The 19748-nt window shown below is 38.6% G+C and overlaps 1 protein-coding gene across 4 annotated transcripts in view; it reads left to right on the top strand.

Annotated features, from left to right (window-relative positions):
* Nucleotides 1-16512, top strand: part of LOC136872020 (trans-1,2-dihydrobenzene-1,2-diol dehydrogenase) — a 165569-nt gene extending 149057 nt beyond the window's left edge. For all 4 annotated transcript variants that reach the window (XM_068227298.1, XM_067145836.2, XM_067145835.2 and 1 more), the window contains exon 6: nucleotides 15495-16512. In XM_068227298.1, the coding sequence (XP_068083399.1) occupies nucleotides 15495-15604 (110 nt within the window). In that variant the 3' untranslated portion in view covers nucleotides 15605-16512. The remainder of the gene's footprint in view (nucleotides 1-15494) is intronic.
* Nucleotides 16513-19748: the final 3236 nt, after the last annotated feature.

Genomic DNA, 19748 nt, shown 5'->3' on the forward strand with positions numbered 1-19748 from the left:
ACAAATAATTATACAATTTCTTGCCAATGAAGGAGTTACAGCGGTGGAAATTTGCCAGAGATTGACTGCACAGTTTGGTGATCAAACATTGTCAAGGGCGCGTGTGTTTGCCTGGCATAAAAAGTTCAAGGAAGGACGAGAACATGTGGAAAATCAGCAACATGATCGCCGTCCTCGGGCCAGCATTAAAAATGAAAACATTTGTATGGTTAAAGACATTATTGACAACGATCGACGGGCGAGAGTATCAGATATTGCAGAACAAGTCAGAATCAGTTATGGGAGCTATCTAGCAATAATCACAAACGACCTACAGTTCCATAAAGTGTGTTCCAGATAGGTCCCCACGCCTTTTGACTGAAAATCTGAAGTTGAGACGTTTGGAAGTCTGTCAGAGGCTTACAGCAAAGTTTGTGGAAGAAGGTGATGCATTTTTGAGTCGGATCATCACCTGTGATGAAATATGGGTCCACCACTACACTCCTGAATCCAAACAAGCCAGTAACGAGTGGCAGAGGAAAGGGGAGGCAGCACCTGTGAAAGCCAAGACTCGACTGTCAGCTGGCAAGGTTCTTGCAACCGTTTCTCCCGATTGGCGAGGCATTTTGCTAATTGATTTTTTTTTACATGAGCGACGCACAATCAATGCTGTTTACTGCTGGGAGCTGTTGAACAAGGTGAGGGTTGCATATCGCCGCAAAAGACGAGACCAGCCGATTCGACAGGTCATCCTCCTCCATGACAATTCGCGGCCCCATACTGCAGCTCTAAGGCTGATGACACACGGAGCGGTTTTAGCCGAGTCGGCCGCCGCCTGTGATTGATACACACAGCGGTTTTTGCCGACTGTGATGAAACCACTGCCTGCTCGATCTGCATCTAAAATGACTGCATATAAGCAGTCATCGGGTGCGTATCGAGCAGGCAGTGGACAAAACACATTAGTGAGCGCGACGTTAGGTGAGGAAGCTAGCTAACATTATATAAAAATAAATTATTATTCTTATTCCAAAAGTCCTTTTACGTGTATATTATTGAATTTCAAAGATACTTCATGATATCTAATACAGGAATACCTACCAATGATGCAATCGCCACGTAAATTCAGCCACGGCCGACTGGATCCCTCGCTAGAGCGACGCATCAAGTCGGCCGTGATTCAGCTGAATGTATTAAATCAGTGGCACTAGAGCGCACACAAAGTCTTCAAAACGTTCGCTGCACCGCCAGCTAAATGACAGGCCGAGTCGGCAAATCTGCCACCTATCGGCGAGCACCGCTGTGTCTGTTTCATCCCATCTGATACAATAGAAACATGCGCCGAATCGACGGCCGATTCGGCTGCCGACTTGGCAAAAACCGCTCCGTGCGTCATCAGCCTAACTGTCCCCAGGCTACAGAAAATGCACTGGACTACACTTGATCATCCTCCTTACAGCCTGGACTTATCGCCCTGCGAGTTCCATTTGCTCAGACCGCTTAAAAAAGCTCTAGGAGGGTAAGGATTTGAAGATGATGAGAGTGTGGAAGACTTCATGCGCAACTGGCTGGTGACATGACCGTGTTCTTTTACGATGAGGGCATCAAAAAGCTGCTCATACGCTGGGACAAATGTATTTCCAAAGCAGGAAACTATGTGGAAAAATAAATTGTAATTGCCTTGTGTTTTTCAATAAATTAATATAAATAAAAAATAGAATCCCATTTATATTTGATCCCCCCACAATCACACAATCACTACTGATCTGCATTTAGGGCAGTCGCCCAGGTGGCAGATTCTGTTGTTTTCCTAGCATTCTCTTAAATGATCGCAAAGAAATTGGAAAATTATTGAACATTTCCCTTGGTAAGTTATTCCAATCCCTAACTCCCCTTCCTATAAACGAATATTTGCCCCAATCTGTCCTCTTGAATTCAAACTTTATCTTCATATTGTGATTTCCTACTTTTAAAGACACCACTCAAATTTATTCGTTTACTGATGTCCTCCCACGCCATCTCTCCACTGACAGCTCAGAACATACCACTTAATCGAGCAGCTCGTCTCCTTTCTCCCAGTTCTTCCCAGCCCATACTTTGCAACATTTTTGTAGCGCTACTCTTTTGTCGGAAATCACCCAGAACAAATCGAGCTGCTTTTCTTTGGATTTTTTCCCGTTCTTGAATCAAGTAATCCTGGTGAGGGTCTCATACACTGGAACCATACTCTAGTTGGGGTCTTACCAGAGACTTATATGCCCTCTCCTTTACATCCTTACTACAACCCCTAAATATCCTCATAACCATGTGCAGAGATCTGTACCCTTTATTAACAATCATATTTATGTGATTATCCCAATGAAGGTCTTTTCTTATATTAACACCTAGGTACTTACAATGATCCCCAAAAGGAACTTTCACCCCATCAACGAGTAATTAAAACTGAGAGGACTTTTCCTATTTGTGAAACTCAGAACCTGACTTTTAACCCCGTTAATCATCATACCATTGCCCTCCGTCCATCTCACAACACTATCGAGGTCACCCTGCAGCCGCTCACAATCTTGTAACTTATTTATTACTCTGTACAGAATAACATCATCTGCAAACAGCCTTATCTCTGATTCCACTTCTTTACACATATCATTTATATATATAAGAAAACATAAAGGTCGAATAATACTGCCTTGAGGAATTCCCCTCTTAATTATTACAGGGTCAGATAAAGCTTCACCTACTCTAATTCTCTGAGTTCTGTTTTCTAGAAATATAGCCACCCATTCAGTCACTCTTTTTTCTAGTCCAATAGCACTCATTTTTGCCAGTAGTTTTCCATGATCTACCCTATCAAATGCCTTAGATAGGTCAATCGCAATGCAGTCCATTTGGCCTCCTGAATCCAGGATATCTGCTGTATTTTGCTGAAATCCTACAAACTGAGCTTCAGTCGAATATCCTTTCCTAAACCCAAACTTCCTTCTGTCAAACCAGTTATTAATTTTGCAAACATGTCTAATATAATCAGAAAGAATGCTTTCCCAAAGCTTACATGCAATGCATGTCAAACTGACTGGCCTGTAATTTTCAGCTTTATGTCTATCACCCTTTCCTTTATACACAGGGGCTACTATAGCAACTCTCCATTCATTTGGTATAGCTCCTTCAACCAAACAATAATCAAATAAGTATTTCAGATATGGTACTATATCCCAACCCATTGCCTTTAGTATATCCCCAGAAATCTTATCAATTCCAGCTGCTTTTCTAGTTTTCAACTTTTGTATCTTACTGTAAATGTCATTATCATCATAGATAAATTTTAATACTTCTTTAGTATTACTCATCTCTCCCCTGTCTGGACATTATCCTTGTAACCAACAATCTTTACATACTGCTGATTGAATACTTCTGCCTTTTGAAGGTCCTCGCATACACACTTCCCTTGTTCATTAATGATTCCTAGAATATCCTTCTTTGAATCTGTTTCTGCCTTAAAATACCTATACATACCCTTCCACTTTTCACTAAAATTTGTATGACCACCAATTATGCTTGCCATCATGTTATCCTTAGCTGCCTTCTTTGCTAGATTCAATTTCCTTGTAAGTTCCTTCAATTTCTCCTTACTTCCACAACCATTTCTAACTCTATTTTGTTCCAACCTGCATCTCCTTCTTAATCTTTTTACTCCTCTGTTATAATATAGTGGATCTTTACCATTCCTTACCAGCTTTAAAGGTACAAACCTCTTTTCACATTCCTCAACAATCACGTTAAACCCATCCCAGAGTCTGTTTACATTTTTATTTACCATTTTCCAGCGATCATACTTATTTTTTAAAAACTCCCTCATGCCTGTTTTGTCAGCCATATGGTACTGCCTAATAGTCCTAATTTTAATACCTTACTTTCTTTCACATTTATTTTTAACTACGACAAAAACAGCTTCGTGATCACTAATACCATCTATTACTTCGGTTTCTCTATAGAGCTCATCTGGTTTTATCAGCACCACATCCAGAATATTCTTCCCTCTAGTTGGTTCCATCACTTTCTGAATTAAGTGCCGTTCCCATATTAACTTATTTGCCATTTGTTGTTCATGCTTCCTGTCATTCGCATTACCTTCCCAATCGACATTTGGTAAATTGAGATCACCTGCTACTATCACATTCCTTTCCGTATCATTTTCAACATAGCTGATTATCTTATCAAATAATTCTGAATCAGCATCAGCGCTACCCTTTCCCTGTCTGTACACTCCAAAGACATCAAGTTGCCTATTATCTTTAGAGATGAGCCTTTCACCCAGAATTTCATGTTTTTCATCCTTAACTTTTTCGTAGCTTACAAATTCTTCTTTCACCAGAATGAATACTCCCCCTCCTACCATTCCTATCCTATCTCTACGTTACACACTCCAGTTCCGTGAGAATATTTCTGCATCCATTATATCATTTCTCAGCCATGATTCAACTCTTATTACAATATCTGGTAAGTATATACTGTATCTATTAAATTTCTTAATTCGATTCCTTTGTTTACAATGCTTCTACAGTTGAGCACTAACATTTTTTTGTCATCCCTACTTGATTTCCAGTTCCCTGTTCACTTAACACCACTCCCAAGGCCACCCCGTTTCCCTGAATGTACCTGCCTATAACCCTTATAAACAAGTTTCCTAACTTATATGCACCACTGCGGTTTAAGTGAAGACCATCTGAGCGCAGATCCCTGTCTCCTACCAACCCATTAGGATCTAGAAATCTCACTCCCAGTTTCCCACATACCCACTCCATAGTCTCATTAAAATCCCCAATCACCTTCCAGTCAGTATCCCTCCTACACAGTATTCTGCTGATCCGTGCTGCATTTATGTTGGTACTTATACCTGCTTGCCTTACGTTGTTAGTACCAACATGAAACACTACCACCTTCTTGTTTCCCTCTTCCTTCTGTTCTACTTTCCTCAACATCTGCCTCAACCTAATTCCTGGATAACACTCTACCCTTGTTCCCTTTCCTCCACATACTTTCCCCACATGTCTAACGATGGAATCCCCCATGACCAGAGCCTCAACCCTACCCACCTCATTTGATCCTCTCCCCTCCTGGCCAGCCCTATCTTCTCTCACTGCTGCATAAGCTACTTCCTCCTCCCTTTTCTCCTTCCCATGACCCTGTTCCACCTGTCTTTTCCTTTCCACTACACTACATTTCCCTTTCCTACCTTTTCCTTTCCTCCTACCTCCACACATCTCAGCAACAGTTCCCTGTTCCTCATCTTCCCTCGGTTGTTCTACCTGCAGTGACTTGTACCGATTTCTCACAGACACCTGTCCTGAATTCTGATCTTGAACAGAGCCCTTAGCCTGCAATCTCCTTCCCCTTAAAACATTAGACCACCTGTCTTCTGCAATTCCCCCATTTCCTTACCATCCCTCCTTTACACCTACTGTATCCTGTACATTATTTGAGGGAGGCATACTTTCCTTCCTGTCCTCTGAGAGAATCCTAATTATCTCCCCCAAACTCTCCAACTCCTCCCTCATACTCCTTAATGCCTGGCCACACCCACAGTTCCTACACTCGCATTGCGTAGCCATTATTTATGGAATAATGGGAAGAAAAGGAAAAATAAAATATCTTATTCTGTGCAAATAAAAATTAAAGGAAAGAAATATTGCCTATAAAATGAAAGGAAAGAAATTGTCTAGGATAGTTCACAAAGATCACACATCAACAAGGTAATTAACATAAGCTACTACTACACTACAACACTACTTAGTTGTATGAGTTTTTTTTTTCTAAACGCCCTAACAGAATGAAAATTGCTGTTAATTACTGAAAACTGAAAGTAATACACAAGAATTAGGTCTACACAATTCTAAACTACAGTTAAGTCTACCCTAATTACTGCAACAGAATTCTAGTAAGAGAGTTAATACAGAGAAAACAAATACTACAGATACTATACTACACAAATATTTCACAGTAATAGAATAAACACACTAATTCATAATTAGATACCTACTATAATACACTACCGGTATAATGATTTTAAACTACATTCAGACGTATCCTAATTATAATACAACAGATTAGTACTGTGACCGTGAGGCCACCGATGAGTGAACAGGTGTTGGTGCGGCTTGTGTTCGCTTGTCGGCGAGATGGGGTGCGCGCGACCTTGGACAAGGGCGAGAACGAGTTTTTTTGTGCGGAGAGCGGCCGGCTGGCTAACGGAATAAAAATAAAAAAATGAAGGTTGGCGAGTGAAAGAAGGAGGCCAGCGCGTGTCACCTGTAATTGCGAGGAACGATATGAATGAAATATTCGTAATATCTTCGGTGGCGACGTGCATAATTACGGAAGGCTCAAGAACTATAGTAAAATAAACTGGATAAAAGAATAGCACATTTGGAGGATATAAATTAAAAACTGAAATTTTGAAATAATTTGCACGACCTTGTGGCTAAAATGGTGATGAAGTTGTAGATTCGTACAGTAGAAGAATTTAGTTCCTAAATTGACTTTACTTCCGTGCATGTGCACCAGACATGATATTTAAGTCATGTGATACGAATACTCATTCTCACACACTGGCGTGTTCCTGGACTATCACCTTCAGTCGCTCAGCGTGGAACGTCGTGAATACTGGCTTCACTCCTGTGCTCTACACGTCTGAAAATTGGATACAATTTAGAACAGTGCTGTGATCAGACGTCGAATGTGCAGATATTAATCCCTTAAGTACGTGTCATTTCCAAAATACAGTTACGTGTGTGTTTGGAGCCTACTCTAAAGCATTTTGTGTAAGTTTCAGCTTTCTCACGAGTGGACGCGGAAGACGTGGACGTGAATCTTTCCAGAAGAGGATGGAACTTCGCATTATGGATTACCAGTGCTTCACCATGAAGTTCTAAACCTTTGACCATCGTTGGCGGCGTCGGGATGCAGATTCTTTCATCCTGGCATGGCTGATTGAGAACCCAGACTTCCAGACATGAAGATTTCTCTATAAGTTAAGTCGATTACGTCTCATTTATATCTGTTCTATGTAGTTTTGTTCTATTCTTTCTTTCTTCTTAGTAAGCTATTTTGACACATTTTATGGTTGTTTATTTGCTCGAATACGTCGTGAAACTGACACATGTGATTACTTAATGACCATGTGGCCATGAATTTGACAGTGAGGGTTCTGATAGAGTTATCCATGTGTTATCGACACCATCTTTGCTTATTGAGTAAATTTCGTCACGAATATGAATTAATTTATGTCCGATGGATTTAATGGTAGGATATTTCGTCCACATTTTCTATATTTTCCTTGTAATGGAACTTCTACTTGTACCTCGTGTCTGAGACAACGTGTCATCGGGATATTGAGTCCGAATTCTATGTACGAATTTAATGTGAACATGTGCATTGGGAGCATGTGATAATCAGTTGGAGTAATTAATCATCGAGACACTTTTAAGTGGATATTATGTATTTGTAGGACGATGGTAGGTCCTGATATTTCACGGCTACACATATTTGAGATTAGGATGCGACAAGTTAGGGTCGTCATTGTGGTACACTGTACGTGTAGAGTATATGGAATAATTGTGCATGGCACGAATCTTCGCGAAACTGAGCTTTTCACATGTTAATGGATTATTCGCGATAAATGCAGTGTAGCCTAATGTTAGTGTCTTCAGATGAAGAAAATGAAAGTCCATGTTAATCGATGTACTTTTTAATTCGTGGGAATATCCCAAATTTTCTCAAGTAATCCAGTAATTTCAAGCTCAAGGTACAGATGAATGTTCGAGAAGGCCTTAGGTCTAAAGAACAGGTCTTCGACGAAATATCTAAATAATATCTGATTCGTGACTATATCAGCTCATTCGTTGCTGCAATTTTTCGCCCTCATGTGATAACGCAATCTTGCCGTAACTCAATAAATTCGTTAACAGGAGAGTAATACGGTTGATCGACACTCGTCGACGTGTACATAGTGTAGATATTTTCTTCTTGGTACTTACAGTCTTCTTGACAATTTCCGTAGTTAGCTGTAGAAGTAATAATTTGTTAGTATTTAGAGGATTATTTTTTTTATGTGTTCTGTTCTGAAATATGTGACACTGATATTATCGATTGATAGTGGACAGGATTTCCACATGGATGGTATTCTCCCCATTTACTTACGTTTGCAAGCCCAGGAGGCGTTTTATTTTGTTTAATTATTGGTCAAATACTTAACGTTCAGTATAAATTCTCACGGAAAGAGATGTGAGACGACGTGAACAGGTATATCCGACGTCCCGGATTAACTTAGAGAAAACCAAGGCAAATTCAACTTTTCATTTTATTGTTAAGATAACGACTGTGAATTTTATTTTTGCTATGAGTGTTAACTTTTGAATCTTGGATATTTCTTTATTATACTCGTTCTTACAATTACTGCATTTTTTCCAGATTATCGATGAAGGCTTGGCCCAGACCTCATTTTTCTGAATGAAAATTTTAATTCAACTTTAAACCAATAATCTAATAACTTTAAAGACGATAAAAAAAATTTTCACAATGTAAATACTCTGTTAGAATGTCAGGGAAATAACTGTCGTGTACCATCCCATTTGATTGTGCCTAGGTTTGTTACATCAAGAGCCATATTAAATTCCATAACGTAACGATCATAATCATAATCATAGATTTCAGGATGGCCAATATTGCATTTAATTAAATAAAAGTGTCATATATGTTCTATACCTGGAACGTGCTTATTTGATGAACCCTATGATAATCCTGCCACATTCATTTATTTTATAAGCCTACAGCTACCGAACTGAGCACCCCTGGGGTGTCTCGTGTTCGCAGACTGACTAGGACGGGCACATCTTAGTGGCTTTTCCCATCCGTGGGGCACCTTAGTGGCTAGTCCCTTCCGTGGGGCTCGATTTGTGGCTTAAAAAGTGGCTTAATCCATCGTGGAACTTGATTAATTGCTTCTCCACGTGGTTTAAATTGACTTGCTCAAATTACTAATTATTCAAGGTTCGGCAGGTTCATTTCAGATTTAATGCCATCCCAGTTAGGTAGAATTCTAACAGAGTACGCGGAATTTTCGGAGCATTTTATTTATGATGATGTGTTTCACATGGAAAAATGAGGGTTAGGAATTTTCTTCATGAAACTTGAATTTGCCTTATCACAATCAACATGTCTGGGGGGAAAGTTTCTGCATTTCGGCGTTTGCTGACACAGGTCACTTTATGAATAATCGAATGGATCTCGAGGAGATTAGGAAGTTATTAGAGACTATGACAGTAGAGAGTAGGAGAGCACAGGAGGAGAATAAAGAGGAACTCAGAAAAATGCAGGAAGAGAGTAGGAGAGCACAGGACGAGAATAAAGAGGAATTTAGGAAGATGCAGGAAGAGAGCAGGAAAATACAGGGAATACAGGAAGATAGTAATGAACGATTGAGTCAAAAAATGAACATTATGGGTGCTGCGATACAGGAAGAGGCAAAAAAAAGGTCGTGACGAACTATATGCAAAACTGGAGGAAACTAGTTCTCGGATTGACAATATCGTGTTAGAGTGCAGGGAAAATCAGAAAAAAACCCTGGAACAAGTTGTTACTTTGACGAGCCAGATTAAAGAGGATAATAAGGTTATCTCCGGGAAGGTCACCGCTCTTCAGAGTGACGTAGTCCTAGTCAGAAATAACATTGAATCTGTGAGGAAGGAGATAGATGTTATAAAGGTAGAGATTTCTACGGCACAAGAAGAGATGTCAGAACAAGTGAAAAATCTTAGAGGAGAGGTCACAGAAGACTTAAAGAAAATAAAAGAGAAGGTCGACGATGATCTCCGTTCCGTAAAGGACAGTATCTCAGTCAACCAAATGGAGATACAAGATATTTCACTCCAGTTCGATGATATCAAGAGCATGATTGACAAGGACAAGTCGGAAATACTCGAACAAATTATTAATCTTGCCGGAGATGTCAAGTCCGGGAAACAGAAGATGGAGGAAAATATGGACGCCCTCCAAAAATTAGAAAAAGAAGTAGGATTCTTGAAGTTGCAGGATAGGAGCACTAGAGTCTTAGTGACATCATTAATGGACCGACAGAGTAATGTCGAAGAGGTCGTACAGGCTAAATCTACTGTAACAGAAGGAATATCGCCCGTAGCTGAATCGTCTCAGAATATTACCCATATCGAACAACCCACAGTAAATCTCAGTACTACACCGGCCCAAAGTGTACCTCAAATCATTAATTTTATCCGAATGAGCGAGGACAGGCCTAGAAAATTCAACAACTTAAACGGGGTCACACCTAAAAATTTCATTAGGGACCTTGATGAATATATTCGTGAACAGAAGATCCCTACCGAAAAACATCTGCGAACAGCGGAGAAATTTTTAGAGGGAGACGTGCTCAACTGGTACCATGCTTTCCGTTATACGTTTGAAGACTATGAAGGTTTCAAGCGCTTATTCCTACAGAGATACTGGGGAGCGGATCTGCAACAAGCACTACGGTTGGATTTGTATTCACGAAAATATTCCATAGATGGGCAGACGCAGTACGCTAATTACTTCTGTAATCAAGTACGACGAATGAAAGACCTCGACACTCCACCATCTGAAAATGAGTTGGTTCAAGCGATAACAAAGCAGTTTCCTGTGGAAGTACAGCGTTTACTCATTGCTGCTAATGTTCAGACCGCCGTGCAGGCTGAGGCTTTCCTCAGACAACTCGACCATACCATGAATGTCTCAACAGTACCGAAAACTCAAAGGAGCAATACTTATCAGGTCAACGTAATAGACACTCCGAAAAACCGGAATTCGACTCCAATGCCTGAAAACGGAAATCAGAGTGGACCTAAAGAGTACAAAAACCATCCCAGAGCGTACGACCGCCGATGGGAAGAGAGAAGAACGAGACCCAGAGAGGACAGGATGGAAGATCCGAAGAATGTCCGAAGAAGGGGAAATTACAGGACACGGGACCGACCACAGGACTACAGACGGAATAGGCCCTATGATAGACCTAGATATTATTCGGATCGTAACTACCGGAATTTCAGAGATGAAATGGAGAACCGTCATCGAGAAAGCATGAGGTACATTGAAGAATTAAGGAAGGAAACTGAAAAAGGCTCAAAATGGAAGGACGCCATTCATAATCAAGACACCGATCCAGATGTGATGGGAGCCGAGAGCCTACAGTCCCAGCGACACCGGAATTCACCTCATGACGATAGATTAAATCCCTCGGCACCACAATATCAACCTGAAAATCAGGGTGCCAGAAGAAAGACTCCAATGTGAAGAGATCAAACTATTACTCTCCTACGAATTTATATTCAATGCCTCGAACCTAAGACTCTACCGTAAAGCAGAAGAGTGAAGAAAGAAAAAAGAAAAGACCCAGGTCGGCTGTCGAAGAAATACCAGTTTGTGTCGTGCAGAATGATTACCGTTCAGACAACTGACAGATGCTTGGAAGTTATAAATACCATGGAAAATTAAACAGTGAAGTAGACAACATACGGACCACATTTTAAGGAATGAACATGATCTAAAAATTTTTAACCTTGTTTAAAAATTTTTGTCCCAGTAAGAGGTGGATGTGACCGTGAGGCCACCGATGAGTGAACAGGTGTTGGTGCGGCTTGTGTTCGCTTGTCGGCGAGATGGGGTGCGCGCGACCTTGGACAAGGGCGAGAACGAGTTTTTTTGTGCGGAGAGCGGCCGGCTGGCTAACGGAATAAAAATAAAAAAATGAAGGTTGGCGAGTGAAAGAAGGAGGCCAGCGCGTGTCACCTGTAATTGCGAGGAACGATATGAATGAAATATTCGTAATATCTTCGGTGGCGACGTGCATAATTACGGAAGGCTCAAGAACTATAGTAAAATAAACTGGATAAAAGAATAGCACATTTGGAGGATATAAATTAAAAACTGAAATTTTGAAATAATTTGCACGACCTTGTGGCTAAAATGGTGATGAAGTTGTAGATTCGTACAGTAGAAGAATTTAGTTCCTAAATTGACTTTACTTCCGTGCATGTGCACCAGACATGATATTTAAGTCATGTGATACGAATACTCATTCTCACACACTGGCGTGTTCCTGGACTATCACCTTCAGTCGCTCAGCGTGGAACGTCGTGAATACTGGCTTCACTCCTGTGCTCTACACGTCTGAAAATTGGATACAATTTAGAACAGTGCTGTGATCAGACGTCGAATGTGCAGATATTAATCCCTTAAGTACGTGTCATTTCCAAAATACAGTTACGTGTGTGTTTGGAGCCTACTCTAAAGCATTTTGTGTAAGTTTCAGCTTTCTCACGAGTGGACGCGGAAGACGTGGACGTGAATCTTTCCAGAAGAGGATGGAACTTCGCATTATGGATTACCAGTGCTTCACCATGAAGTTCTAAACCTTTGACCATCGTTGGCGGCGTCGGGATGCAGATTCTTTCATCCTGGCATGGCTGATTGAGAACCCAGACTTCCAGACATGAAGATTTCTCTATAAGTTAAGTCGATTACGTCTCATTTATATCTGTTCTATGTAGTTTTGTTCTATTCTTTCTTTCTTCTTAGTAAGCTATTTTGACACATTTTATGGTTGTTTATTTGCTCGAATACGTCGTGAAACTGACACATGTGATTACTTAATGACCATGTGGCCATGAATTTGACAGTGAGGGTTCTGATAGAGTTATCCATGTGTTATCGACACCATCTTTGCTTATTGAGTAAATTTCGTCACGAATATGAATTAATTTATGTCCGATGGATTTAATGGTAGGATATTTCGTCCACATTTTCTATATTTTCCTTGTAATGGAACTTCTACTTGTACCTCGTGTCTGAGACAACGTGTCATCGGGATATTGAGTCCGAATTCTATGTACGAATTTAATGTGAACATGTGCATTGGGAGCATGTGATAATCAGTTGGAGTAATTAATCATCGAGACACTTTTAAGTGGATATTATGTATTTGTAGGACGATGGTAGGTCCTGATATTTCACGGCTACACATATTTGAGATTAGGATGCGACAAGTTAGGGTCGTCATTGTGGTACACTGTACGTGTAGAGTATATGGAATAATTGTGCATGGCACGAATCTTCGCGAAACTGAGCTTTTCACATGTTAATGGATTATTCGCGATAAATGCAGTGTAGCCTAATGTTAGTGTCTTCAGATGAAGAAAATGAAAGTCCATGTTAATCGATGTACTTTTTAATTCGTGGGAATATCCCAAATTTTCTCAAGTAATCCAGTAATTTCAAGCTCAAGGTACAGATGAATGTTCGAGAAGGCCTTAGGTCTAAAGAACAGGTCTTCGACGAAATATCTAAATAATATCTGATTCGTGACTATATCAGCTCATTCGTTGCTGCAATTTTTCGCCCTCATGTGATAACGCAATCTTGCCGTAACTCAATAAATTCGTTAACAGGAGAGTAATACGGTTGATCGACACTCGTCGACGTGTACATAGTGTAGATATTTTCTTCTTGGTACTTACAGTCTTCTTGACAATTTCCGTAGTTAGCTGTAGAAGTAATAATTTGTTAGTATTTAGAGGATTATTTTTTTTATGTGTTCTGTTCTGAAATATGTGACACTGATATTATCGATTGATAGTGGACAGGATTTCCACATGGATGGTATTCTCCCCATTTACTTACGTTTGCAAGCCCAGGAGGCGTTTTATTTTGTTTAATTATTGGTCAAATACTTAACGTTCAGTATAAATTCTCACGGAAAGAGATGTGAGACGACGTGAACAGGTATATCCGACGTCCCGGATTAACTTAGAGAAAACCAAGGCAAATTCAACTTTTCATTTTATTGTTAAGATAACGACTGTAAATTTTATTTTTGCTATGAGTGTTAACTTTTGAATCTTGGATATTTCTTTATTATACTCGTTCTTACAATTACTGCATTTTTTCCAGATTATCGATGAAGGCTTGGCCCAGACCTCATTTTTCTGAATGAAAATTTTAATTCAACTTTAAACCAATAATCTAATAACTTTAAAGACGAAAAAAAAAATTTTCACAATGTAAATACTCTGTTAGAATGTCAGGGAAATAACTGTCGTGTACCATCCCATTTGATTGTGCCTAGGTTTGTTACATCAAGAGCCATATTAAATTCCATAACGTAACGATCATAATCATAATCATAGATTTCAGGATGGCCAATATTGCATTTAATTAAATAAAAGTGTCATATATGTTCTATACCTGGAACGTGCTTATTTGATGAACCCTATGATAATCCTGCCACATTCATTTATTTTATAAGCCTACAGCTACCGAACTGAGCACCCCTGGGGTGTCTCGTGTTCGCAGACTGACTAGGACGGGCACAGTACTAAGCACAAACTGAAATGGACCGGGCGAGTTGGCCGTGCGCGTAGAGGCGCGCGGCTGTGAGCTTGCATCCGGGAGATAGTAGGTTCGAATCCCACTATCGGCAGCCCTGAAGATGGTTTTCCGTGGTTTCCCATTTTCACACCAGGCAAATGCTGGGGCTGTACCTTAATTAAGGCCACGGCCGCTTCCTTCCAACTCCTAGGCCTTTCCTATCCCATCGTCGCCATAAGACCTATCTGTGTCGGTGCGACGTAAAGCCCCTTGCAAAAAAAAAAAAAAAAAAAAAAAAAAAAAAAAAAAAAAAAAAAAAAAAAAAACACAAAAAAAAACTGAAATGGAAATTACAATTAAAGTTTGAAATTCGCAAGACTACTCAAAATAATAGAATAAGCACTCTAATTTCTAATAAGTCACTACAATACACTACAACAGTTTTTAAACTACGTTCAGATGTATCCTAATTACAATAGGTTATTATGAAGCAAACTAGAAATGAAAATTGCAATTAGGCCTAAAGTTTGAAATTTGCAAGAACTACCATACTCAAGGATTACCAACAAAGTTAAACGCGTAGCCAGATTATTTCTTTAGTATTACTTTATCCTACAATGCTCTAATAGAAATGAAACCTTGCATTTGGTTAAATGCTTAAGTATTAAAAGGATTGCCGTACACAAAGAAAAACACGAATATAACTTACTGGAAACATACATAATTACCCTTAGATTAGAGACTTTCTAGTGGTTACATCTTTCATATCATTGAATATTCAGCCTAATAAGTAATTAGGCCACAGAATTCTTGTATGTGACAAGTTGTTATGAAAATCTGTTATATGGAAAGACTGTTCAAGTTATAATTTAGGCAATTAGAAATTAATTGGACATGGTAATCTGTTTTTAATAATATTATTGTATAATCAGTATTAGTAATGTGATCATAAACTACTAAAAGATCTTCTGCTTGATGTATGTAAAGGAAAAATGGATCATGGTACTTTATACTTAGTACCTATGTAGAATATTTATGAAACTGATATCAGTTTCAAAGTTTATCATGAATATATATATAGAAATAAACTGTGTGTATTCTTTCAGGTCTGTTAGAAAGTCCAAGGATAACTCATGAAGAAAGCTTGTTGTTGGCTGAACTGGAGGATAAGTTACGGAAGCAACTTGGAGTGAAATATTCAGTTGATGGTAATTGAAAATTGGACTTTGAAAAATGGCATAACTCATAGCAGCATTGTGAGGTACCATACTAACAGATGTCTCTTGGTCTGTGGTAAATATATTACGCTTAACGGAAACATTTAGTACATACTATAGAACACATTAAGGAAATGCAGTGTAGTACTTTATGTATACAGAAGAGCATGTTAGCTCTCATTAATTGATATGTATAGCCTCTTATTCAGTGGATGTCACAGTTACTTCCATTTTTCTCACTATTGTCAGCTCCCTGTTTTTAAACTCAGTTATTATTATTTAATGTGAAGTAACAAAGTATGTAATCAGGACTTTAAATACCATGTTTTAGTATTAAAGTTTGCTCTTTTAAAATAGTATTCCTAGTCATAGGCAAGAAATTGTGTGTGTTTGCTTCTATAAGAACTTAATATCACTTTCTAGAATTGCCCAAAAGATACTTATACAGTATTTTCAAGCAGATATTTTCAGGTAATTTATTACTATGCATAAGGGTTGATCTTTACTTTAGTATAATTTGGGAAAGAAGCAAGGAAATAAGATGTCAGATATGTAAATAGATGTAATTGAAATAATATGCAGAATATTTTCTAGAAGATTATGCATGTATACTTATCATAATATATTACTGATCTGTTCAATGCAGAAGACACAGCATGTACATCATCCTAGATTTTGTTTGCTGTACAAGTGATGGCATGGTGCTTCTTCTCTTTCATTTGCTGTCCTAAATTTTCTGTCGAACTTGTACAGGAAAAGAAGTGAGAGGTGGATATGTGCAGTGAATGCGTTAATTATACTATGAGGAGTAGATGATTGTGTGACAATATAACTACTACTTATGAATAACAGAATATAATTAAGGGTTATGTGTGTTATATCTTCTGACTAAGCAACAGCAATGTAAATCCACTACAGTACATGCATTTAAAGGCTATGAGAATGTGCTTCTGAATGCTAGTACCAAATTGGATTTGAGTACATGAACTAACAGCAAAGGTCAATTGAAATAAAAGTAAATATAACTCATTATTTTCTTATAAACAAAATGAACACATATCTTGAACATTTCCAAGGCTTGTTGTATAATTTGGTGTGCTGTTGATACAGAAATCCCACACCTGTCTTACACTTCTTACCGAGCTCGATAGCTGCAGTCGCTTAAGTGCGGCCAGTATCCAGTATTACATGTTACAAACTTCATATTTGGTCCGTATTGAAAATGTACATCAATTAAGATTATTAAAATTTTATTAGTCAACCTATTCAATACAAATGATATTTGCAAAGTTAGGACTTACATCCTATTAAACTATGGTCTAAAGGGACGTTTTGCCCTTTAAAAGGGCATCATCAGCCTTTTTACACTCATGCTAAAGGTAAAAATCAGGATCCTGATTGTCGATATAAGAAAAAGTATATAAAATGAGAACAAAAATTAGAATGAATATTATACAATATGTGCAATCATGAGTTCTTAAATGACAATTGACAATTAAAAATCATTTTAAATGTTTGCGAAGAATTAAGAGTTGGTATGGTAATTACATCAGCAATCTTAAAATGATCTTACAAAACTGTACAAACTAGGCCTTGACCAAATAAATAATAAGAAAGTCTATGGCTAAAGTTGCCGTATCAAGGTTCATGAAATTCGGCTGGAAGCAACCTGATTTTAAATGGAGAGCAAATTAGAATCCAATAGCCACTCAAGACAACATAAAACCTCTCTCGTTGAAAAGTCGTAATGAAACTGTAGTATGGCACATGTAGATTATAAAGTTGTGTCCAATCAATCCATTAATCTCATATTTTACGAAGTGGGATCGTGGTCTCAGTATTTTTGTTGAAGGAGTTGTGAAAAGTTAACTAATAAGTGCCGCTGTACAAATTTTGTCAGCTCGTATACCAATGGTTAAATGGGAACATTCTTACGTTTTGGCCGTAGTTTTGAATGTGGATTGATTGAAGAAATATAGTGCAGAATCTGTAATGAAAAGGAGAATAAAAAGGTAAGAAGTTTAGAGGAAAAACGGTTAAATTAGGGGAATTGATATAAAATCAATTACTTACGTTCTCGGTTTTTGTGGTATGAACTTGTTGCTTGTATGGTCTCGGAACGAGTGAGGTTTGAATGGCGTCCACCTCCTCTTCTCCATTACACTCCTCCTTAACTCCCCATCTTCAACAGCCAATAGCGCGCAAGCTCAACGCTCCGCCTATTTCCGTTCATCCATCACATCCCCCTCCCTCAGTTCCGACCAGATACAACACACGCCATTCAAACCTCACTCGTTCCGAGACCATACAAGCAACAAGTTCATACCGCAAAAACCGAGAACGTAAGTAATTGATTTTATATCAATTCCCCTAATTTAACCGTTTTTCCTCTAAACTTCTTACCTTTTTATTCTCCTTTTCATAACAGATTCTGCACTATATTTTTTCAATAGTCAATCCACATTCAAAACTACGGCCAACACGTAAGAATGTTCCCATTTAACCATTGGTACACGAGCTGACAAAATTTGTACAGCGGCACTTATTAGTTAACTTTTCACAACTCCTTCAACAAAAATACTGAGACCACGATCCCACTTCGTAAAATATGAGATTATTGGATTGATTGGACACAACTTTTCTAATCTACATGTGCCATACTACAGTTTCATTACGACTTTTCAACGAGAGAGGTTTTATGTTGTCTTGAGTGGCTATTGGATTCTAATTTGCTCTCCATTTAAAATCAGGTTGCTTCCAGCCGAATTTCACGAACCTTGATACGGCAACTTTAGCCATAGACTTTCTTATTATTTATTTGGTCAAGGCCTAGTTTGTACAGTTTTGTAAGATCATTTTAAGATTGCTGATGTAATTACCATACCAACTCTTAATTCTTCGCAAACATTTAAAATGATTTTTAATTGTCAATTGTCATTTAAGAACTCATGATTGCACGTATTGTATAATATTCATTCTAATTTTTGTTCTCATTTTATATACTTTTTCTTATATCGACAATCAGGATCCTGATTTTTACCTTTAGCATGAGTGTAAAAAGGCTGATGATGCCCTTTTAAAGGGCAAAACATGTCCCTTTAGACCTTAGTTTAATAGGATGTAAGTCCTAACTTTGCAAATATCATTTGTATTTAATAGGTTCACTAATAAAATTTTAATAATCTTAATTGCAGTGTCCAGTATTCGGGAGATAGTAGGTTCGAACCCCACTGTCGGCAGCCCTGAAAATGGTTTTCCGTGGTTTCCTATTTTCACACCAGGCAAATGCTGGGGCTGTACCTTAATTAAGGCCATGGCCGCTTCCTTCCCACTCCTAGCCCTTTGCTGTCCCATCATCGCCGTAAGACCTATCTGTGTCGGTGCGACGTAAAACAACTAGCTTATACTTCTTGACGATGTTCACTGACACTTCTGTGTGAGCGAACATTGGACATCCACTCTGCTGCAATTGAACAGTTGTTACTTGTCTTCCTTTGAAGCCCTCAGAAGCTTTTCACCCTTCTCTTAACCCTCATGACACTGATATGGATTTCTGTCATGGAGAGATGCAATATTCATAGATGACTACATTTGAACTTAACTTATAATATCTTGAATATAACCGGTAGCAGACTCACTTTCTCATGGGTTGTTAATTAGCCATCAATGCGCATAACACCATCCAACAGTGGCATTCGGTAGTGTACGACTCATGTTTTCAGATATATTTATTGTGCTCCTACATGTTCAAAAGATATAACACGGTTGCCATGACTTTGCAACAACCTGTGTTGTATTAGTACATTTTGTTTATTACTGAGACAGCTCAATTCATATCAAGAATTAGAGAGATTAATTGTAAATTAAAATTGTTTTCTCATTGCGGATCCTGAATTTTTGGTTCACATCTATGCTGTTTGGATAAATATCACCAAAGATCCCTTGCATTTGTATGTGCAGGACCTTGCTTTCAAACATTGAAACATGGTGACCACACACTGAAACTGTTCAGAATACTTACTGAATCAATTTTGGACTACTTGGTCCTGATAACATACTGTGTTATGCTATTGAAACATCTCCTCATTTGTTTTACAGTTTCTTCCCTGGTGTCTTAAGCACTTCCTGAAATAGCTATATCTT

Source organism: Anabrus simplex, chromosome 4, assembly GCF_040414725.1.
Source record: "Anabrus simplex isolate iqAnaSimp1 chromosome 4, ASM4041472v1, whole genome shotgun sequence".
NCBI classification, from domain to species: domain Eukaryota; kingdom Metazoa; phylum Arthropoda; class Insecta; order Orthoptera; family Tettigoniidae; genus Anabrus; species Anabrus simplex.